Raw genomic sequence first — 15,970 nt, 5'->3', positions numbered from 1 at the left:
CCCCTGATGTTCTCTGCTAGCTCCGCCACTGTCAGTGGTGATCCCACTGGTGTAGGGTGACTCCTAGAGCACTCTTGCGAGTTGGCTCCTGGATTGGTTTGGCGAAGCTGCGGCCAATGAAAAGAAAGCGATGGTGCAGGCAGTCTATGGCCTGTGGTTGGCGCCCCAGAATGATGCAAAGGATGGTAAGCGCATAGCTCCTCCATATGAAACAATGAATTTAGTGTGCACACACATAGAAGAATGGAGGTCAGCATAGGTGAGGCATGTGCTTTTAAGTACGATGCCGATGACGGAGAGATGGAACACACCGACGCCTGGATGGATGATGGTCAACTCTGACGCGGCGGTGTCCAGATTTGGCGTGAAGGGTAGTGGTGGTGTAGTTATCAGAGATCACAATGGCACCTTCAAAGTTGCCGCTTGCCATTTAGGCTCCGTTCGGTATAGAGGTAGAAAAAACAATGGAAAAAATAACTGCACAGGAATAGAGTAGTGTGTGAATAGGAAACCTATGGAGCCTTCAAATGTAGGAAGCAAAAAAATTGGATTGTTCGGTTTGCAGGAAAAAAGCCTTAGACCAGCCCAATTTGACACTGTTCAGTACCATGGGAGGGTGGGCATTGAGTGTTGATTAATTAGTTTATAGCATTTTTTATTGTTCACAACAAGGTTGACGGGGCCTCTCACAGCTCTGTACAGCTGCACTGTTTATTCGGCTAGACTGCAGCTCTGCGCTTAGCCTCGGGCCTCCGCCAGAACACGAAGTTCTACTGGAGTTTTAATTTCCTGTGAAAAGTACAGGCTAGCATGACTTTCCAGTGGAATGCACATCCTAGATTCCTTCAAACCGAACATAATATGGGCGAAAATTCCTACGGAAACTAATCCTCCAAATGTTCCTCTGAAATTCCCGTATACCGAAGACTGAGATTCCAGAAAGTGCTAGTACAGCTCGAGCCCTCATGAACAGTAAAATAAAAATAGTTATTTTTTTTAAAAAAAATGTGATATTTTGTGACATTGTTTACGACCAAAAATTTTAAGTGCTTGCAAACTTTGGTGCCTATATGACATCTGAGGAGCTCAAAAAAAGGTTCTGCTCAACAGTACACACAAGTTTGAGCACCAACTGTTTTTTTATTTTCTGTACGGGCTCCTAAAATGTTATTTGGCCACGAAAATAAAATATGCAGGAAATTACAACATTTGGTCACAATCACTCTTACAAAGTTTCAGATTTTGTACTATTTTTTAATTTTACTGTTCATGGGAGTACCATGGAGCTTGATCACTCTGTGCATTTTAAAACCGAACCGAAAAACCATACCGAAAATAAACCGAACCGAACCGATTTTTTTTGTTTTTATGGTTTCTGGTTTCGGTATGGTATGAACTTTTCATACCGATTTGAACTTTGGTTTTTATGGTATATACCGAAAAACCGAATGGTTAACCGAATAAACCGAAGTAAAAGATAAATTTATATTTTTTGAGATGAACAACCGTACAAGTTGTCATTTTTCTTGTACATGAGTCAAATTCACTACTAAGCACCAACATTTTTCTTGTAACATTGTCATTTTTCTCTTTTTAAAATGCTAAGCACGTCCATAACCATCAACAGATGAATCAATGCATGCATATATACTTATATATATAGTCATATACTATTTGTGTAAAATAGAATGTGTTTTGAGTCATAAATTTGCAAATTATTATTACGTCATTTTCAAATTCGCGTCAACTTTGGTTTCTATGGTATATACCGAAACCATACCGAAATAATTTGGTATATACCGAAACCGAACCGTATTTTAATTTCATACCGTATTTACCGAAGTATTAATACCGTACATACCGAAAAACCATATAAACCGAACCATGTAAACCGAATAAACCGAACGCACAGGGCTAGAGCTTGAGCTCTGAAAAGTGAAAAACCACACTTCTGAAATTCTGGCATGTTGGAGAGCTATCGAGGTGGCGACAGAGATGGATTTCAAAAGAATCCACGTCGAGCTGGACTGCAAGTCTGTCGTAGGTATGCTCAATAATCAAGAGAGAAATCTCTCTGTCGCAAGGCCGGTGATAGAAGAAATTAAAGGTATGCTGCGTGCTTATGAAGACTGGAAGGTTTCTTGAGTAAGAATGACAGCAAATGTTGCCACTCATAGGTTAGCTAAAATAGTGTGGGTGATGAACTTTGCAAGGTGGTTAAATGTGCCACCAACCACATTGTATTTTGGAGGTGGTCTCAGACGAGATCCTGAACTTCATTAAATAAATGCGACAAGTTATCATAAAAGAAAACACCAAGAAAATATACATTCCATAAGGCCATCGGATAAATCTCACATGTCTATCTATCACACACAGGAACTTGTTAATTTTTTTTTATCACACACAAGAAATCTTGTTCTGCTTCTAAAAAAAAAGAAAAAAAAACTTGTTCTGGGACAAGTACTCAACACATCAACCACGTTAAAAAAGAAGCAAAATAAGTATGACGATACTCTATATAATCTATCTGCCACGCCTGATCGTGCCGGTGGAACAACATGGGACGAAGTCGATCAGAAGCAGGCGTCGAGGAGGCAGCAGCAGCACAGCGCCGCGCAGCTGCAACAACACAAGAGGAAGACGATCATTATCAGATCATTAGAAATGAGGCTACGGAGACGAGTGAGAATTCAGATCAAGGGAGAGAAATTACCATCCTTTCAAGAAGCCATCGCCACCGTGGCCGTGTCCGCCGCGGCTGGTGGTGTCGGCGCCGGCAGGAGGGTACTGTTGATCCTGCTGGTACATAGCCGGAGGCGGCGCGACGTAGGCCTGCTGCTGGTGGCCCGGCGGAGGGTACGCTGCTGCAGTGCCCGGCGGCGGGTATCCTGCGTAACCGGAGGAAACAAAAAAGACCACTCAGAATTCATGAACCAAAAATGCTCGCTGGCGATTTCTACTGGTAGCTTGGTACGTACCCTGCTGGTAGCTCATGATCGAGTTAGCGAAAACTCTGTCTGTTCCTCTGAGTTGTGACGGGATGAACGGATACCAATCAAGAAGGATAGAGAGGATGAGGAGGACGAATCAGCTAGGATCGGATAGAACGGGATGGAGTGGAAACTGCATCAATCGAGCGTCTACTTATAAAGAGATGCACATACGTTTGCGGCGTCCGGTCGGTTTGCTTAGACGCGTCGTCTTGCCTGACAGTCAGACAGAGACTGGTTGACGGATTCCTTAGACTAAATGAAGAAATCCACGCGGCAATGGCGAGGCGTCTCTCTCGTGGGTCGGTGGCTCGGCTGCAGCCTGCAGGTGACGGTTCCGTCCTTCCTTCCTTCCTTCCTTCCTCCCTCGCCGTGCTTATCCGCGGCGAACCTTCGTCGTCGACGAGGGCCGGCGTGCTGCATCAAATCAAATAGCGTACCCGTAGCTGGTCAACTGCATCCAGATGCCAGGCGAGGACGAATCGGTGCATGCCACGACGGAGCACTGCCACAGGGCTAAAGATGCCAGGCAGAGGAGTTCCAATCCAGCCGTGCGTAGCGGCAACGCCAAGACATGCAGGGCTAAAGATGGCACTGCCACAGCACTCACCTAGCTGACTGCCACTCTCTGCAACTGAACCCCAGCGCGTGCGCATGTTATGAGCAAGAGGAAACATCATTTGATTGATCCATCATCTAATTACTTTCCAGAGATTAACAGGGAAACATAAGTTTTACACAGTAGGTCTGGCGGCTGTATGTTGGGCGATTTGGTTGGCGCGCAACCGAGCTACCTTTGAAAAAAAACAAATCAAGACTCCTTTTGAGATTGTGTTTTCTCTGTGTTCCTTTCTACTTTACTGAACAGGGCTACAGCAAGGGGAGGACGCCAAAGATCTTCGTTCCGGAGCCGAGATGACCAGGACTGGCACGATGAAGCTGATGAAGGTGTGTGGCGCTGTCAAGCAACCAATCCAGGGCGCTTGAAAGGAAGACGGGCGCGCAACCTCGATGCTGGATTCTCTCGGTGAAGATTACCATCTGAGTACTTGACTTTGCAGCTGTGTTCTGATACTTGATCTTGAGCTTTTGAGATTGTAATAGGATAGATGTTATGTTGTGCTACCAGGTTTTTGCCCCATGATACTCGTTTCGATGGCGAGCGAGTATGGTGGATTTCCTGGTAGTGCTTGAACTCGCTTTACTTCTTTCCCTCCTCCTGACATTCTCGCTCGAACTGGTTGTATTTCCGTTCTTTGCAATGGAAAGGGGTAAAGCCCGGTTCAAAAAAAAAAAAACAAGGATGGATAATTCCACAGACTTGGTCCATGGAAGAAGAAGAAGAAGATGGTACATACAGATACGGGTTTGGTAGTGCTGCAGAAAGTAAGTACTCCACCTTGATGATTATTCAGAACACCCATGCCAAGACATGCATAATTGCTGCCTTCTTGCGTACATAACTATACAAGCATCATTCTGCTCATCTAGTGCTCTGTGGGCGAAGGAAAGATTTGGTAGAGGTCATGATGCAGAAAGTGAAAAGATCCTGTAACTTTGTTCGGAGCTTTGTCCAAAGGTTGAAAACACACACATACAGACAGAAAGCAAGATCGACAAGTAGAATCCGAGATGAGAGACTGTTAAGGGCATCTCCAAGGCCGACTTACAAACCTCCTGTAACTGTCTGGACAGCGGAAGTCGTTCAATGCCGACCGGCCGTGGAGCGATCCGGACGCGATTTCTCTTACAAATCGGAGACAAAAATATGAGAGGTTTGCGGGAGTCCGAACCGCTCTAGACGGCCAGCCATAGACTAGTGTAGTGTATCTGCACCATGGGAGTGGAGCTCTGCGCGACTGTACGTGCACATAGTTTTAACCTTTTAGTCAAAATATATATCCACAATGTAACCGTTTGTGTCTGGTTTGTATGAAATCTGTCATGTTTGTATGAAATCCGGTCGAGTTTGCATGAAATCCTGCACGAATTTCGTCCGATTGATTTGAGTTGTTGTGAAAATGTATGTGATTAGCGTTGGATGGCTGCCTTCCGCATCCGTATCCGCGGACAGGGATGCGGGAGGTTTTTTGTAGATTGTTGTTGGAGATACCGTAGATCATTCTGGTGAGTTCTTCTTCACTTCCCAAAGTGTTGTGCAAAGGAGAAAGGAGGGAAGAACAAGTGAAAAAGGGATGAGAGTTGTTGTTTAACTTGCCTGGCAATGTTCACATGAGAATATGCTTTGGTAGTGTTTCTGACCCAAGCCATCAAATTAGAGAAGAACAATACATCTGTGTGTTTTTCGTTTTTCTACTTCCAAACTACTCTCTCCGTCCCGGAAATACTTGTCATTTTAGGGCCGTGTTCGGCTCCTCTCCGCTCCCTCCACTCCGCTCCGAAGCGCACGAGCCTCTAGCTCATTTTTACGGAGCGGCCTAAATTGAGCACCACAACTCCGCGGAGTGGAAGCAGAGAGGATGGATTCCGAACACGGCCTAGATACATCCTTTCTTATCCATTTTGATGACAAACATTTTCGAACGGAGGAAATACCAACCACCCTGCACAACTAGGATTCGAGACCAAATGTAGCAAACCAGTTACTCCATTCATAAACCGCGTAGCACCCTACGTCCAATTGTGCTGAATTATTCTACAGTCCTGCAATGTACAGAATAATACCCCTCCGTATCGAAATTGCAGAGGAGTAGTACGTAGTTCACTAAGAATAATTGCAGAACAACTGGTACAATTACTAGTCAATACGAGATGCACTTTGTAACAATTCGAACCATTGAGCAACAAATCACTAGAGATAACATAGCAGGGCCGAACATTTCTGTGCACAAAGTTTCTCTACTGAAAGTCTGAAACACACCAGATCCACCTTACATGTGTAAAACTGACAAACTACGGCCGTATATCTAAAGGAAGATCACAAAATATACACCAAAAATTGTTTTTTCACCTGTGTCATGAGCTATGACACCATCATTACCCACTAAACCACCCCAGAAGCCTTAAACATTTCCTTCCTTACCCCCTCCTCCCGCCGCACTGAGCCGGCGGCCGGCGCCGGCCCCTGCCGCCCTTGGCGGGGCACGCGGCCACCACGGTTGGCGGCGGCGCAACACAGTTCCAGTGTGCACATACCGCTGCGTTCGACGGCACGCCGCGCATGCTGATGCCGGTCAGGAAGTTGTCTTGAAGGAAGAGCACCCGCATGCGCCCGCCCTCCGCCGCCGCCACAATCTCCGCCGGCACCGCGCCAGCAAACTTGTTCCCGTTCAGGTACACTGCGGCCGCGCTCGCCAGCTCCGCCGGCACCCGCCCGGATAGCGCGTTGTGGCTGAGGTCCACCGTGGCGCCCGAAGGCAACCTCCCCGCCGGCCGGAGCTCGCCAGAGAAGGCATTCTTGCGCAGCTGCAGGTACCCAATCCGGAACGAGAAAACTTCTCCGGGCACCTCGCCGGAGAACCAGTTCCCGCCGAGGTCAAGAAACGACAGCCTCGTCAGTCTGCGAAGGACGCCGCCCACGCGGCCGGAGAGCCTGTTCCCGGCGAGACTGAGGTACACGACCGTCATCGGGAGCGGCGGTACGCCGCCGGATAGGCGATTGTTCCTGAGGTCGAGGTGGACCAGCGGCGAACTCACAGTCTTGGGGATCTCGCCGGAGAGGGAGTTGTGGGAGAGGACGAGCGTTCGGAGACTCCTGATATGGAGCAGCGACGAGGGTATCCTGCCGGAGAAGGAGTTCTTGCTGAGATCAACCGTCCGAAGAGCAGGGGAGAATGCTCCGGGGAGGTTGCCGGAGATGAGGTTCCCAGACAAAGCGAGGAAGCGGAGCGACGGGAGCGCCGCGACGGCGGAGGATAACCCCCCGGATACGCGGCCGGGGACGAGCGAGAGCGAGCTAAGCGCGGAGAGACGCGCGAGCGCGGCAGAGGGGAATGCGCCCGAGAGGCCCGGTGCGCCGGCTCGCGGGTCCCCGAGGGCCAGCGTGACGACCCGGCCGTCGCCGGAGCAGGAGACCCCCGCGAAGCCGCAGGGGTCTCCGGTGAAGTCCCACGAAGCGAAGAAGCCGGAGCCCGGCAGGTCGGAGAGCGCGCGCCGGACGGCCTGCAGCGCCAGGTAGTCCACCGGATGCAGCGTCGCTGCCGCCGGCTGTACCGCAACCGCGAGAATGGCGGCAGCGAGGAGCAGCAAGACGACAGGGCGCCGCGTCATGCGCGCGGCCATTGGGCTCTCGAGGCGAGGCCGCGAGGCGGTGGTGTATCAGTAAGGAAAGCGTCGCTGCCGGAGAAGGAGTTCAGCGCGGCGTTGGGTGGTGAAGAACGCGCTGGGGATGGGGCTCTGCCTTGATAACCATGCGCGTGGTGAGGTGTGGCGGGTCCCACCCGACTGCATACTGTCGCTCACGGACAAGTGGGACACCCTGCTCGGTGGGCCCAATTGCCAGAGGTTAATTTTTGGAGTGCGGTGCGCTTTGAAAGCCGTGCTGCAGATGGAGGCAGGGGCGCAGAGCCATGGACGTCAATGGTGAGGAGTGAATAGCAAGAGAACAACCACATTTTAATTCGGGTCCTGGTCCTGATGATTGTCCAGCTTTCCTGGGGAGAAGAGAGGCAAAAGCCAAAAGGTGAGAGGATGCCATGCCGTTTATTTTCAGGAAGGAGAAAAGCGAGAGGATTTGGCACAGCATTTGGGATGAGCATCTATCTATCTCCACTGCGCTTGTTTGGTTGTGGTTTGTTTGTTCCTTCCTAATGATGGGTTGGAACAAGAGAGACAAAAAGTGCATTACTTGTCCCTGCTTTACTCTAATGTCCCAGCATCAGGTTAAGTAGAATAACCATGGCTCTTGGTTCACCACCTTTCTCATCTCCGTTCCCTAGATAGCATGGCCTGCTGCTAGCTTAGCTAGCTTCCAGTGCAGTGAACTCCAAGTGTGCATGACATGATGCTAAGTCCATGGGTGCTATGACAAATCACAAAGACTGAAGCCATACAGGTGCGTGCGTGAATGCAACCCCCGCATGTAATCCATCCAAATACAGAGATCAACAGTAGAATACATAATCCAACTCTAAAGCGTACAATTTGTAAATGTGAACACACAGACAGACTGTAAGTGCAGCTGCATGGTTCGGCCTTGATCTATGGCTGTTAGTACTGATATTGCCCGATCTCGACGCGGCTTCGGGTACGTTGTTGTTTCTTTTTTGCTTCGTTCGGCCATGCAGGCCGGGGACATGGTGCATAAATACTTGTCGCAAGAGGTGTCAATTTACTACAACGGCCAGCAGGTTAGCTGAAGGGCTCCTGCATCGAGGACGCCTCGCTGCTGGTTAGTGTACAGAAACTGTACGTGTCCCGCTGGATTTCAGTTTTCATGTAGGCAGCTCCAGATCGCGCGCGACACTAGTGTTGTATCTCAGGTCTGGTCTGTACAAAATCAGTAGCGCATTGGTGCGTGCATGCCTCTGAGCCGGCCGCTGCTGCATTGCATGCTCCCTTTAGTGAGCTCGTGAATGTGTCGATAAGGTTGACTTGGTAGCTCGCGCCCTCTTCGCCCCTGCGTCCCTCCTTGGGCGACTCGGGCGGCTCCAAAGTCCAAACCCTATACCGCCGACAGCCTCTCCCCTCCTCTCTCCTGACCTTGCTGCCACCGGGCTTGGTAAGCCCGCACAGAGCCGCGACATTATCGAACAGCCGCTTGTGATTGTTCGCTGGTCTCAATATCTCGATGTAATTTTTATTATGTTTGAGGTGTTTTATACTTTGGTGAACTTTGATAATAAATCTGACCAAATTCTAAAAAGTGCAGCTGACTTTTCAAGACATCGCGGACACACGCCCACGAGAGCCGTTCACTAGTAGAAAAAAGGGTACGAATCCCGGTTCCAGAGGGTCTTTAGTCCCGGTTCTGAAACCGGGGCAAATCAAACGGAAATAAAGCCCCAAACTTTTAGTCCCGGTTTGCTTACGAATCGGGACAGAAGGGGCTCCACGTGGCCGCCGCGGGGCGCCCAGGCAGGAGGACCTTTACTCCTGGTTGGTAACACCAACCGGGACCAAAAGGCAACAACGCGTCAGCAGCACGCACGCGTTGGATTTTCTTTTGAAGGGGGGGGGGGGTTCATAGTGTTAGCTAGCTAATAGAGAGAAGTGACCTCTCTTCCTCCGTGCTTGATCGACGCTAACTACTGTACGTATAGAGAGAACTCGACACGCTAGTTAGTAAGCAAATGAAGGAACCATTAATTACACAAGATCGTCATGAACATATACAGAGAGAAGTGACCTCTCTTTCTCCGAGTTTGGTCGAGCAACAAATTTCCGTATATATCTATCCAACACTACTACATATATACAATATAACATCTCTTACAATCCCTAACATCTAAAATCAATTTCAACTTCCACATGGCATTCTCCGCCTTTATGTATGGCGTGGTCAAGAAAGAATTCCGTCAATTCCCGTTGAATTGCTCGTATGCGATCATGTGGTAGGAATTAATCCCGCATCTGCCACAACTAATTTAAAGAAGGGGGTAAAAACATATATATGAATGAAACTCAACACAATTGATGGTAATAAAAACAAAATTGTGAATATTGTTTACGTACTTCATATTGTTTGTCAGAGTAGCCTCGCTCAGAGGTCGAGTGGCGGATGAACTCGTAAACGTAGTATCCACATAAATTATTCATGCCTTCCTGCCACAAGCACTTTACGAGAATAGAGTTCAATCAAACTGATAATGAAGCATGATAATGGTATTGTAATACTTACTTTGGGTTGTGTAAATCGCAGCTCCTTCTACAGACGCGGAACCATTCCGGTGAATTGTTTCTAAACCCTGCCAGGCAAAGGAAATGATTACTTAATATCAGCAAATGAATGAAAGTTACGATATGGTGCGATAATGATCGATTGAACTTACTTCTGGAGCATTGCAGTCATGTCCGCATACTCTTGGGGATCTTTACGTCTCGAGTCTAAGACAACTACTACTCCTCGGTCAAGCTTAATCTCTAGCAGAATAAAGTGAAAACTGCGCACGCATAACTCATCAATTACATTACTATAACCTTGAGTAAGCGAAACCGAATATGCACAAGATAGTAACACTCACTTGAAGTTGTAAGGAAAAAGTATTTCCCCTTTTTTTTTGATGTCGAAGTAACGATTGTAGCAAGTTGTCCTCAGTATATTTGACTCTCTTTTTAACCAACCATTCATTTACGGTATTTGGTTTAATGAACCCAATGTCATAGATTTGTCTTTTTTGCATTCGATGATCTTCAATCTGCATAATATAGTGAGGATAATTATATATACATGTAATGAAAGAGCTGAGCTATACAGACTTAATTACATAAGTATACTTACAGACAGTAGCAAGTCATGAGTTGTTTGTCGAGGGCGTCTTGATTGAATAACTGAAATAACTCCACAAATTCAATAGGCAATACCTCAACTCCAATGAGGCCGTGCTCATCTTTATTTCTCACCATCATACTATCCTTCCCAGACTTCCTGCAGGTATCCATCCACCATTCATGCAATCTTCGCATCATCGTTGTTAGAAGAGGATGATCAGGTTTGACAAGAGGCTTCCCGTATTCGTATCTAAAGATCTCTACTGCCTCTAACGTTTCAAACTCTACATCATTGCTCAGGTCATCACCAAGATTGGTACCGGGCAATAGTCCCGGATGATTAGCGACGATATCGCTAGACACCTTGAGCGGGGGACACGATTGCTTCGCCTGTTTGCCAAGATGGGGAATTGTTTTCTCACTTCTTTGTTGTGCTAATCTTGCATCACTGGAAGTACTTCCCGACCACTGCGCATCTTCATATGTATTTTTAATACAGCGGACATAGTTGGAATCCGGTGGAGGCGGTGGTGGTCGCTTTAGGGCATCAAGAGTGCGCTTCGCTTTCACCGGATCTACCATTTCCTTCAGAAGTGGAGGTTTCCGTACAAAATGGGCCTGCACTTCAGCTTACACGATTTCATTGGTTTTATGGTCAGTCCTCTCATATGGTAACTTTGGAAGAGGCTTCAGGCTTGGACCAAATCTGATTTTCTTCCCGCCTCTTGTACTGCTAGCCGCCGGAGCGGCGACGTCTCTATTCTGCCGTTGCTGATGCGCCGGAGTCCGCTGACACGCCGGATGAGGCGGAGGAGGAGGCAGAGTGCTCCGACGTGCCAGAGAAGGCGGAGGAGGAGGCGGAGTGCCCTCACGCGCCGGAGGAGGCGGAGTGCCCGGATCACTCGCCGGAGGAGGAGGAGGAGGCGGAGTGCCCTGATGCGATGGAGCAGGAGGAGGAGGAGGAGGCTTCTAGTTTGGAAGGTTGATGTACTCCTTTCTCCATAGACAAGTACTCCTTAAAGCATTTTCCAGATGAATCTCCTCTTCACCTATAGGGTAGTCAAGCTCCAGCCCTCACATCCCTCCATTATTTCATCCACCATCACAACAGCATAGCTATGTGGAATCGGACGGCAATGAAAAGACCGCCGCCTTCAAGGTCTGGTTCTAGCATTTCGTCACTAGCTTGCAATGTTCAGCCTCCGTGATACTATCCACGGGGTAGCAAGGAGCCGTGAAATCAGGCTGAACGAGCTCCATGGAAGCCACGCTGCTTCTTCGCTGAGATGGTGGGGTAGATTCTAGGGCAGCATCAAAGCAAGGATCTTCGTGCCGCTGAGATGGTTGGCCGGTAGCTCGCTGCCTCTTAAGTTCCTCCAGCTTTGCTAATCTTGCACTGAGCCTCTCCTTTTTGGTTGCTTCCGCTTTCCTCTTTCTCTCTCGACTTCTGTAACCACCACTCTCGGGAAACTCATGCACCCACGGAACGGAGCCTGGTGTGCCTCGTGTTCGTCCAGGGTGCTCAGGATTCCCGAGGGCCTCTATGAGCTCATCCTTCTCTCTGTCGGGAATGAACGTCCCTTCCTGCGCTGCCTTGATTGCTGCCTGAAGCTTCTTGATGGGTATTGCAAGTTACTCGTCCGTCCAACGACACTCCCCTGTTTCTGGGTCCAAAGTTCCCTCAACCCCGAAGAACCAAGTCCTTGAATGATCTGGCCAGTGCAATGTCGCTGGTTGGACCCCTTTAGCAAGCAGGTATTGCTCAACTTTGTCCCACAACGGTCGGGCTTTGTAGTAGCCACCTGACCCCGTGTGATGGTGATACAGCTTCTTTGCATCATTTTTCTTATTTGTTAGTGACCTTTTCTTACCCTTCTCCGATTGCTTGTAGGCCACAAATGCAGGCCAGTGATCTCTTATCTTCTCATAACGTCCGGTGAATTCTGTAGTCTTTCCTTTGTTGACAAACTTTGAGTTCAACTCTTTGAAAGTGCAACTAATCCCTGGGTGGTTTTGATAATTCTTAACAACATATAGTTCATTGAACTAATGCTCTTTCAAGATGATCATTTCAGAAAGTTAATTGATTGGCATGGCATGGACTAGAGATGTGGACACCTCAAAATGCTAAGGACACATATTGGCAACAAGCTTAAGACTCTACATTTTCCATTTAAGTGATCCATGATCACATTGAGTCAATAAGAAAGCCAATACTATTAAAAGGGGATGAGGTGTTGCTTAATGGCTTACTTGCTCAAAATGCTTAGTGATATGCTCCAAAACCCTCAACCACTTTCTCAATTCCACATATGTCCTAATCCGAAAAGTCAAATTCGGCCACACCGATTTGATCTATCCGGCGCCATCGAGTTCATTTGACATAGCCACTGCCACAAACCCTAGTCACTTCGGTCTCACCGATAGGGATCTCGGTCTCACCAAGATGGGATTGCAAACTCACTGTTTCCTTTTTGTAACATTTCGGTCCAACCAAAATGAGTGAATCCGTCCCACCGAGTCTACAATGCAAGCTCACTATTTCCCTTTCATAACACTTCGCTCCCACCGAAGTGAGCGGATTGGTCCCATCGAGTTTGCCTGACCAACTCTCTATGTGCCTATTACTGAAATCGGTCACACCGAGTTTATGTAATCAGTCACACCGAGATTACGTTATGCCCTAACCCTAGCATATCGGTCCCACCGAGATGACTATGTCGGTCCCACCGAAAAGCCTAACGTTCATTTGACCTGAATCGGTCTGACCGAGTTTCATCATTCGGTCCCACCGAGTTTGGGTATCTGTGTGTAACGGTTAGATTTTGTGTGGAGGCTATATATATCCCTCACCCACTCTTCATTTATGGAGAGAGCCATCAGAATGTGCCTACACTTCTAGCATTCATTTTCTGAGAGAGAACCACCTACCCATGTGTTGAGACCAAGACATTCCATTCCAACCACAAGAATCTTGATCTCTAACCTTCCCCAAGTTTCTTTCCACTCAAATCATCTTTCCACCATACCCAAATCAGTGAGAGAGAGTTGAGTGTTGGGGAGACTATCATTTGAAGCACAAGAGCAAGGAGTTCATCATCAACACACCATCTATTACCTTTTGGAGAGTGGTGTCTCCTAGATTGGTTAGGTGTCACTTGGGAGCCTCCGTCAAGATTGTGGAGTTGAACCAAGGAGTTTGTAAGGGCAAGGAGATTGCCTACGTCATGAAGATCTACCCTAGTGAGGCAAGTCCTTCATGGGCGATGGCCATGGTTGGATAGACAAGGTTGCTTTTTCGTGGACCCTTCGTGGGTGGATCCCTCCATGGACTCGCGCAACCGTTACCCTTCGTGGGTTGAAATCTCTGTCGATGTCAAAACCGGCGGATCTCGGGTAGGGGGTCTCGAAATGTGCGTCTAAGGCTAATGTAACAGGAGGCAGGGGACACAATGTTTACCCAGGTTCGGGCCCTCTCTATGGAGGTAATACCCTACTTTCTGCTTGATTGATCTTGATGATATGAGTATTACAAGAATTGATCTACCACGAAATTGTAGAGGCTAAACCCTAGAAGCTAGCCTATGATTATGATTGTTCTTGTCCTACGGGCTAAACTCTCCGGTTTATATAGACACGGGAGGGGGCTAGGGTTACACAGAGTCAGTTACAGAGAAGGAAATCTATATATCCGAATTGCCAAGCTTGCCTTCCACGCAAAGGAGAGTCCCACCTGGACACGGGACGAAGTCTTCAATCTCGTATCTTCATAGTCTAATAGTCCGGCATAAGTACATAGTTCGGCTGTCCGAGGACCCCCTAATCCAGGACTCCCTCAGTAGCCCCAGAAACAGGCTTCAATGACGATGAGTCCGGCGCGCAGATTGTCTTCGGCATTGCAAGGCGGGTTCCTTCTCCGAATACTCCATAGAAGATCTTGAACACAAGGATCGTGTCCGGCTCTGCAAAAAAAATTCCACATACCACCGTAGAGAGCACAATATTCCACAAATCTAATCTGCCGACAACTTTTCATAGCGTGGCATCATGCCACGGCCCGGTCATTATTCGAATCGTTTTTCTCAACCTGCTACTAAACATCTTGCGAGGCGATTTCATTGGCACGTCTTGTCAAAGCAGAGATCATGTCCCCTTATCACGGGATTCTCATCAATACGGGTGTGGGTAACCCAACCGCGCCATCAACACGACGCTTGGGGAATAAGCGAGTTTACAGGGCAAGTGGGGAGGCGCATGGTTTCTACCACCTTTATAAAGAGATAAGGATTCCCCCTTTTCACCCATGCCTTCTTGTTCCTCTGCTCATCCATTATCCCTCGCTCGAGCTCCAGCACCCAAGTTCTCACCTTCTCCATAAAGCCATTCCAAGCATGTTCGGAGCGGGAGGCAAGTGGATGGCCTCCTCTGTTACGGAGGAGTACATCACGAAGCTTCGGGAGACTGGATACCTGTCCGCAAATATCGCGCACCGGCTTCCGGCTGAAGGGAAAATCGTCCCTACCCCGAAACCCCAGGAGAGGGTAGTGTTCCTCTCTCACTTCGTCCGCGGACTGGGATTCTCCCTACACCCATTCGTCCGCGGACTTATGTTCTACTACGGGCTGGACTTCCATGATCTAGCCCCGAATTTTATCCTCAACATCTCGGTGTTTATCATCGTGTGTGAGGCCTTCCTCCGCACTACGCCCCACTTCGGCCTATGGCTGAAGACCTTCAACGTGAAGCCAAAGGTGGTGGTTGGCCAGCAAGCGAAGTGCGGAGGCGCCATGGTGGGCAAGATGCCCAATGTCACCTGGCCCGAAGGCTCCTTCGTGGAGACCGTGAAGGGGTGGCAATCGGGGTGGTTCTACATCACCAAGCCGCGTGACACCAACTGGGAGGCGACCCCCGAATTTCGATCCGACATCCCCATGCGGCTCACCTCCTAGAAAGAGAAGGGATTAGCCTGGGGCTCATCGGTGGAGCTAACCGGACTTTAGACCTGCGTCCAAAATATGATAGGCAAGAAAATCAAGCTTGTCAATGTGGTCTAGGTCATGCTCATCCGCCGGATCCTTCCGTGTCAGAGACGGGCTTACAATATGTGGGAGTTTGACCCGGCCGAACACCAGACGCTGCGAGAGCTCTTCGACACGATGCACGAAGACGTCTGGAAGGTGCTGTTCAAGCCCACCAAGGTACCACCGCCCATAACCGAAGATCGCGGACTCAGTGCAAAGCGCCCCGCCAATCCGGTAAGTTTTTTATATTTTGCAAGATGTGCCTTTCCCCAGCATATTCGTGGGAGGAATCTAAGCCTCCATGCCAATTTAACAGGACTGGGTAGCGATAGCGGAGTGGATTGACTGTCCGGCTCCGCTACCTGAAGATCCAACATCGTCTCTTCTAACGAAGATGTTGTTTCCGGCGCCCCATGAGGTGCCGGAGAAGAAGGCCACGGGCACCAGGAAAGGTCTCCGGCGCAAGGTTGTATCGGACGTGACGTCCGAAGACACCGAGCCGCACTCCTCCAACAAAGATGAGGAGGAGGAAGAAGAAATCCCTCCCCCCCCCCCAACCGGGAGGGG

At 48.7% G+C, this 15,970-nt stretch overlaps 2 protein-coding genes across 2 annotated transcripts; both read right to left on the bottom strand.

Moving 5' to 3' along the window:
• Positions 1 to 2,303: 2,303 nt before the first annotated feature.
• Positions 2,304 to 3,193, bottom strand: LOC123157690 (cysteine-rich and transmembrane domain-containing protein WIH2). Its single transcript, XM_044575929.1, has 3 exons — positions 2,982 to 3,193; positions 2,717 to 2,891; positions 2,304 to 2,622 (listed from the first exon to the last, which is right to left on the bottom strand). Exons 1-3 carry the CDS (start codon positions 2,995 to 2,997, stop codon positions 2,577 to 2,579), a joined length of 237 nt encoding a protein of 78 aa, XP_044431864.1. The 5' UTR covers positions 2,998 to 3,193; the 3' UTR covers positions 2,304 to 2,576.
• Positions 3,194 to 5,771: 2,578 nt separating this feature from the next.
• On the bottom strand, positions 5,772 to 7,509 carry LOC123157394 (probable inactive leucine-rich repeat receptor kinase XIAO). The gene has a single exon (XM_044575670.1). The coding sequence runs from the start codon at positions 7,233 to 7,235 to the stop codon at positions 6,033 to 6,035; it is 1,203 nt and encodes a 400-aa protein (XP_044431605.1). The 5' UTR covers positions 7,236 to 7,509; the 3' UTR covers positions 5,772 to 6,032.
• Between the last annotated feature and the right edge of the window lie 8,461 nt (positions 7,510 to 15,970).

This window comes from Triticum aestivum, chromosome 7B (assembly GCF_018294505.1).
Source record: "Triticum aestivum cultivar Chinese Spring chromosome 7B, IWGSC CS RefSeq v2.1, whole genome shotgun sequence".
Classification (NCBI taxonomy): domain Eukaryota; kingdom Viridiplantae; phylum Streptophyta; class Magnoliopsida; order Poales; family Poaceae; genus Triticum; species Triticum aestivum.
Note: the sequence above shows the minus strand (reverse complement) of the source record. Positions and strands in the feature narration are given on the sequence as shown.

What these genes read in the sequence shown, in the direction of transcription:
- LOC123157690 (XM_044575929.1), bottom strand. An exon ending in GATGGCTTCTTGAAAGGATG is followed by an intron (nt 2,623 to 2,716) that starts GTAATTTCTCTC and finishes GTGTTGTTGCAG; the next exon opens with CTGCGCGGCGCTGTGCTGCT.
- LOC123157394 (XM_044575670.1), bottom strand. Translation starts at nt 7,235, where the DNA reads ATGGCCGCGCGCATGACGCGGCGCCCTGTCGTCTTGCTGCTCCTCGCT.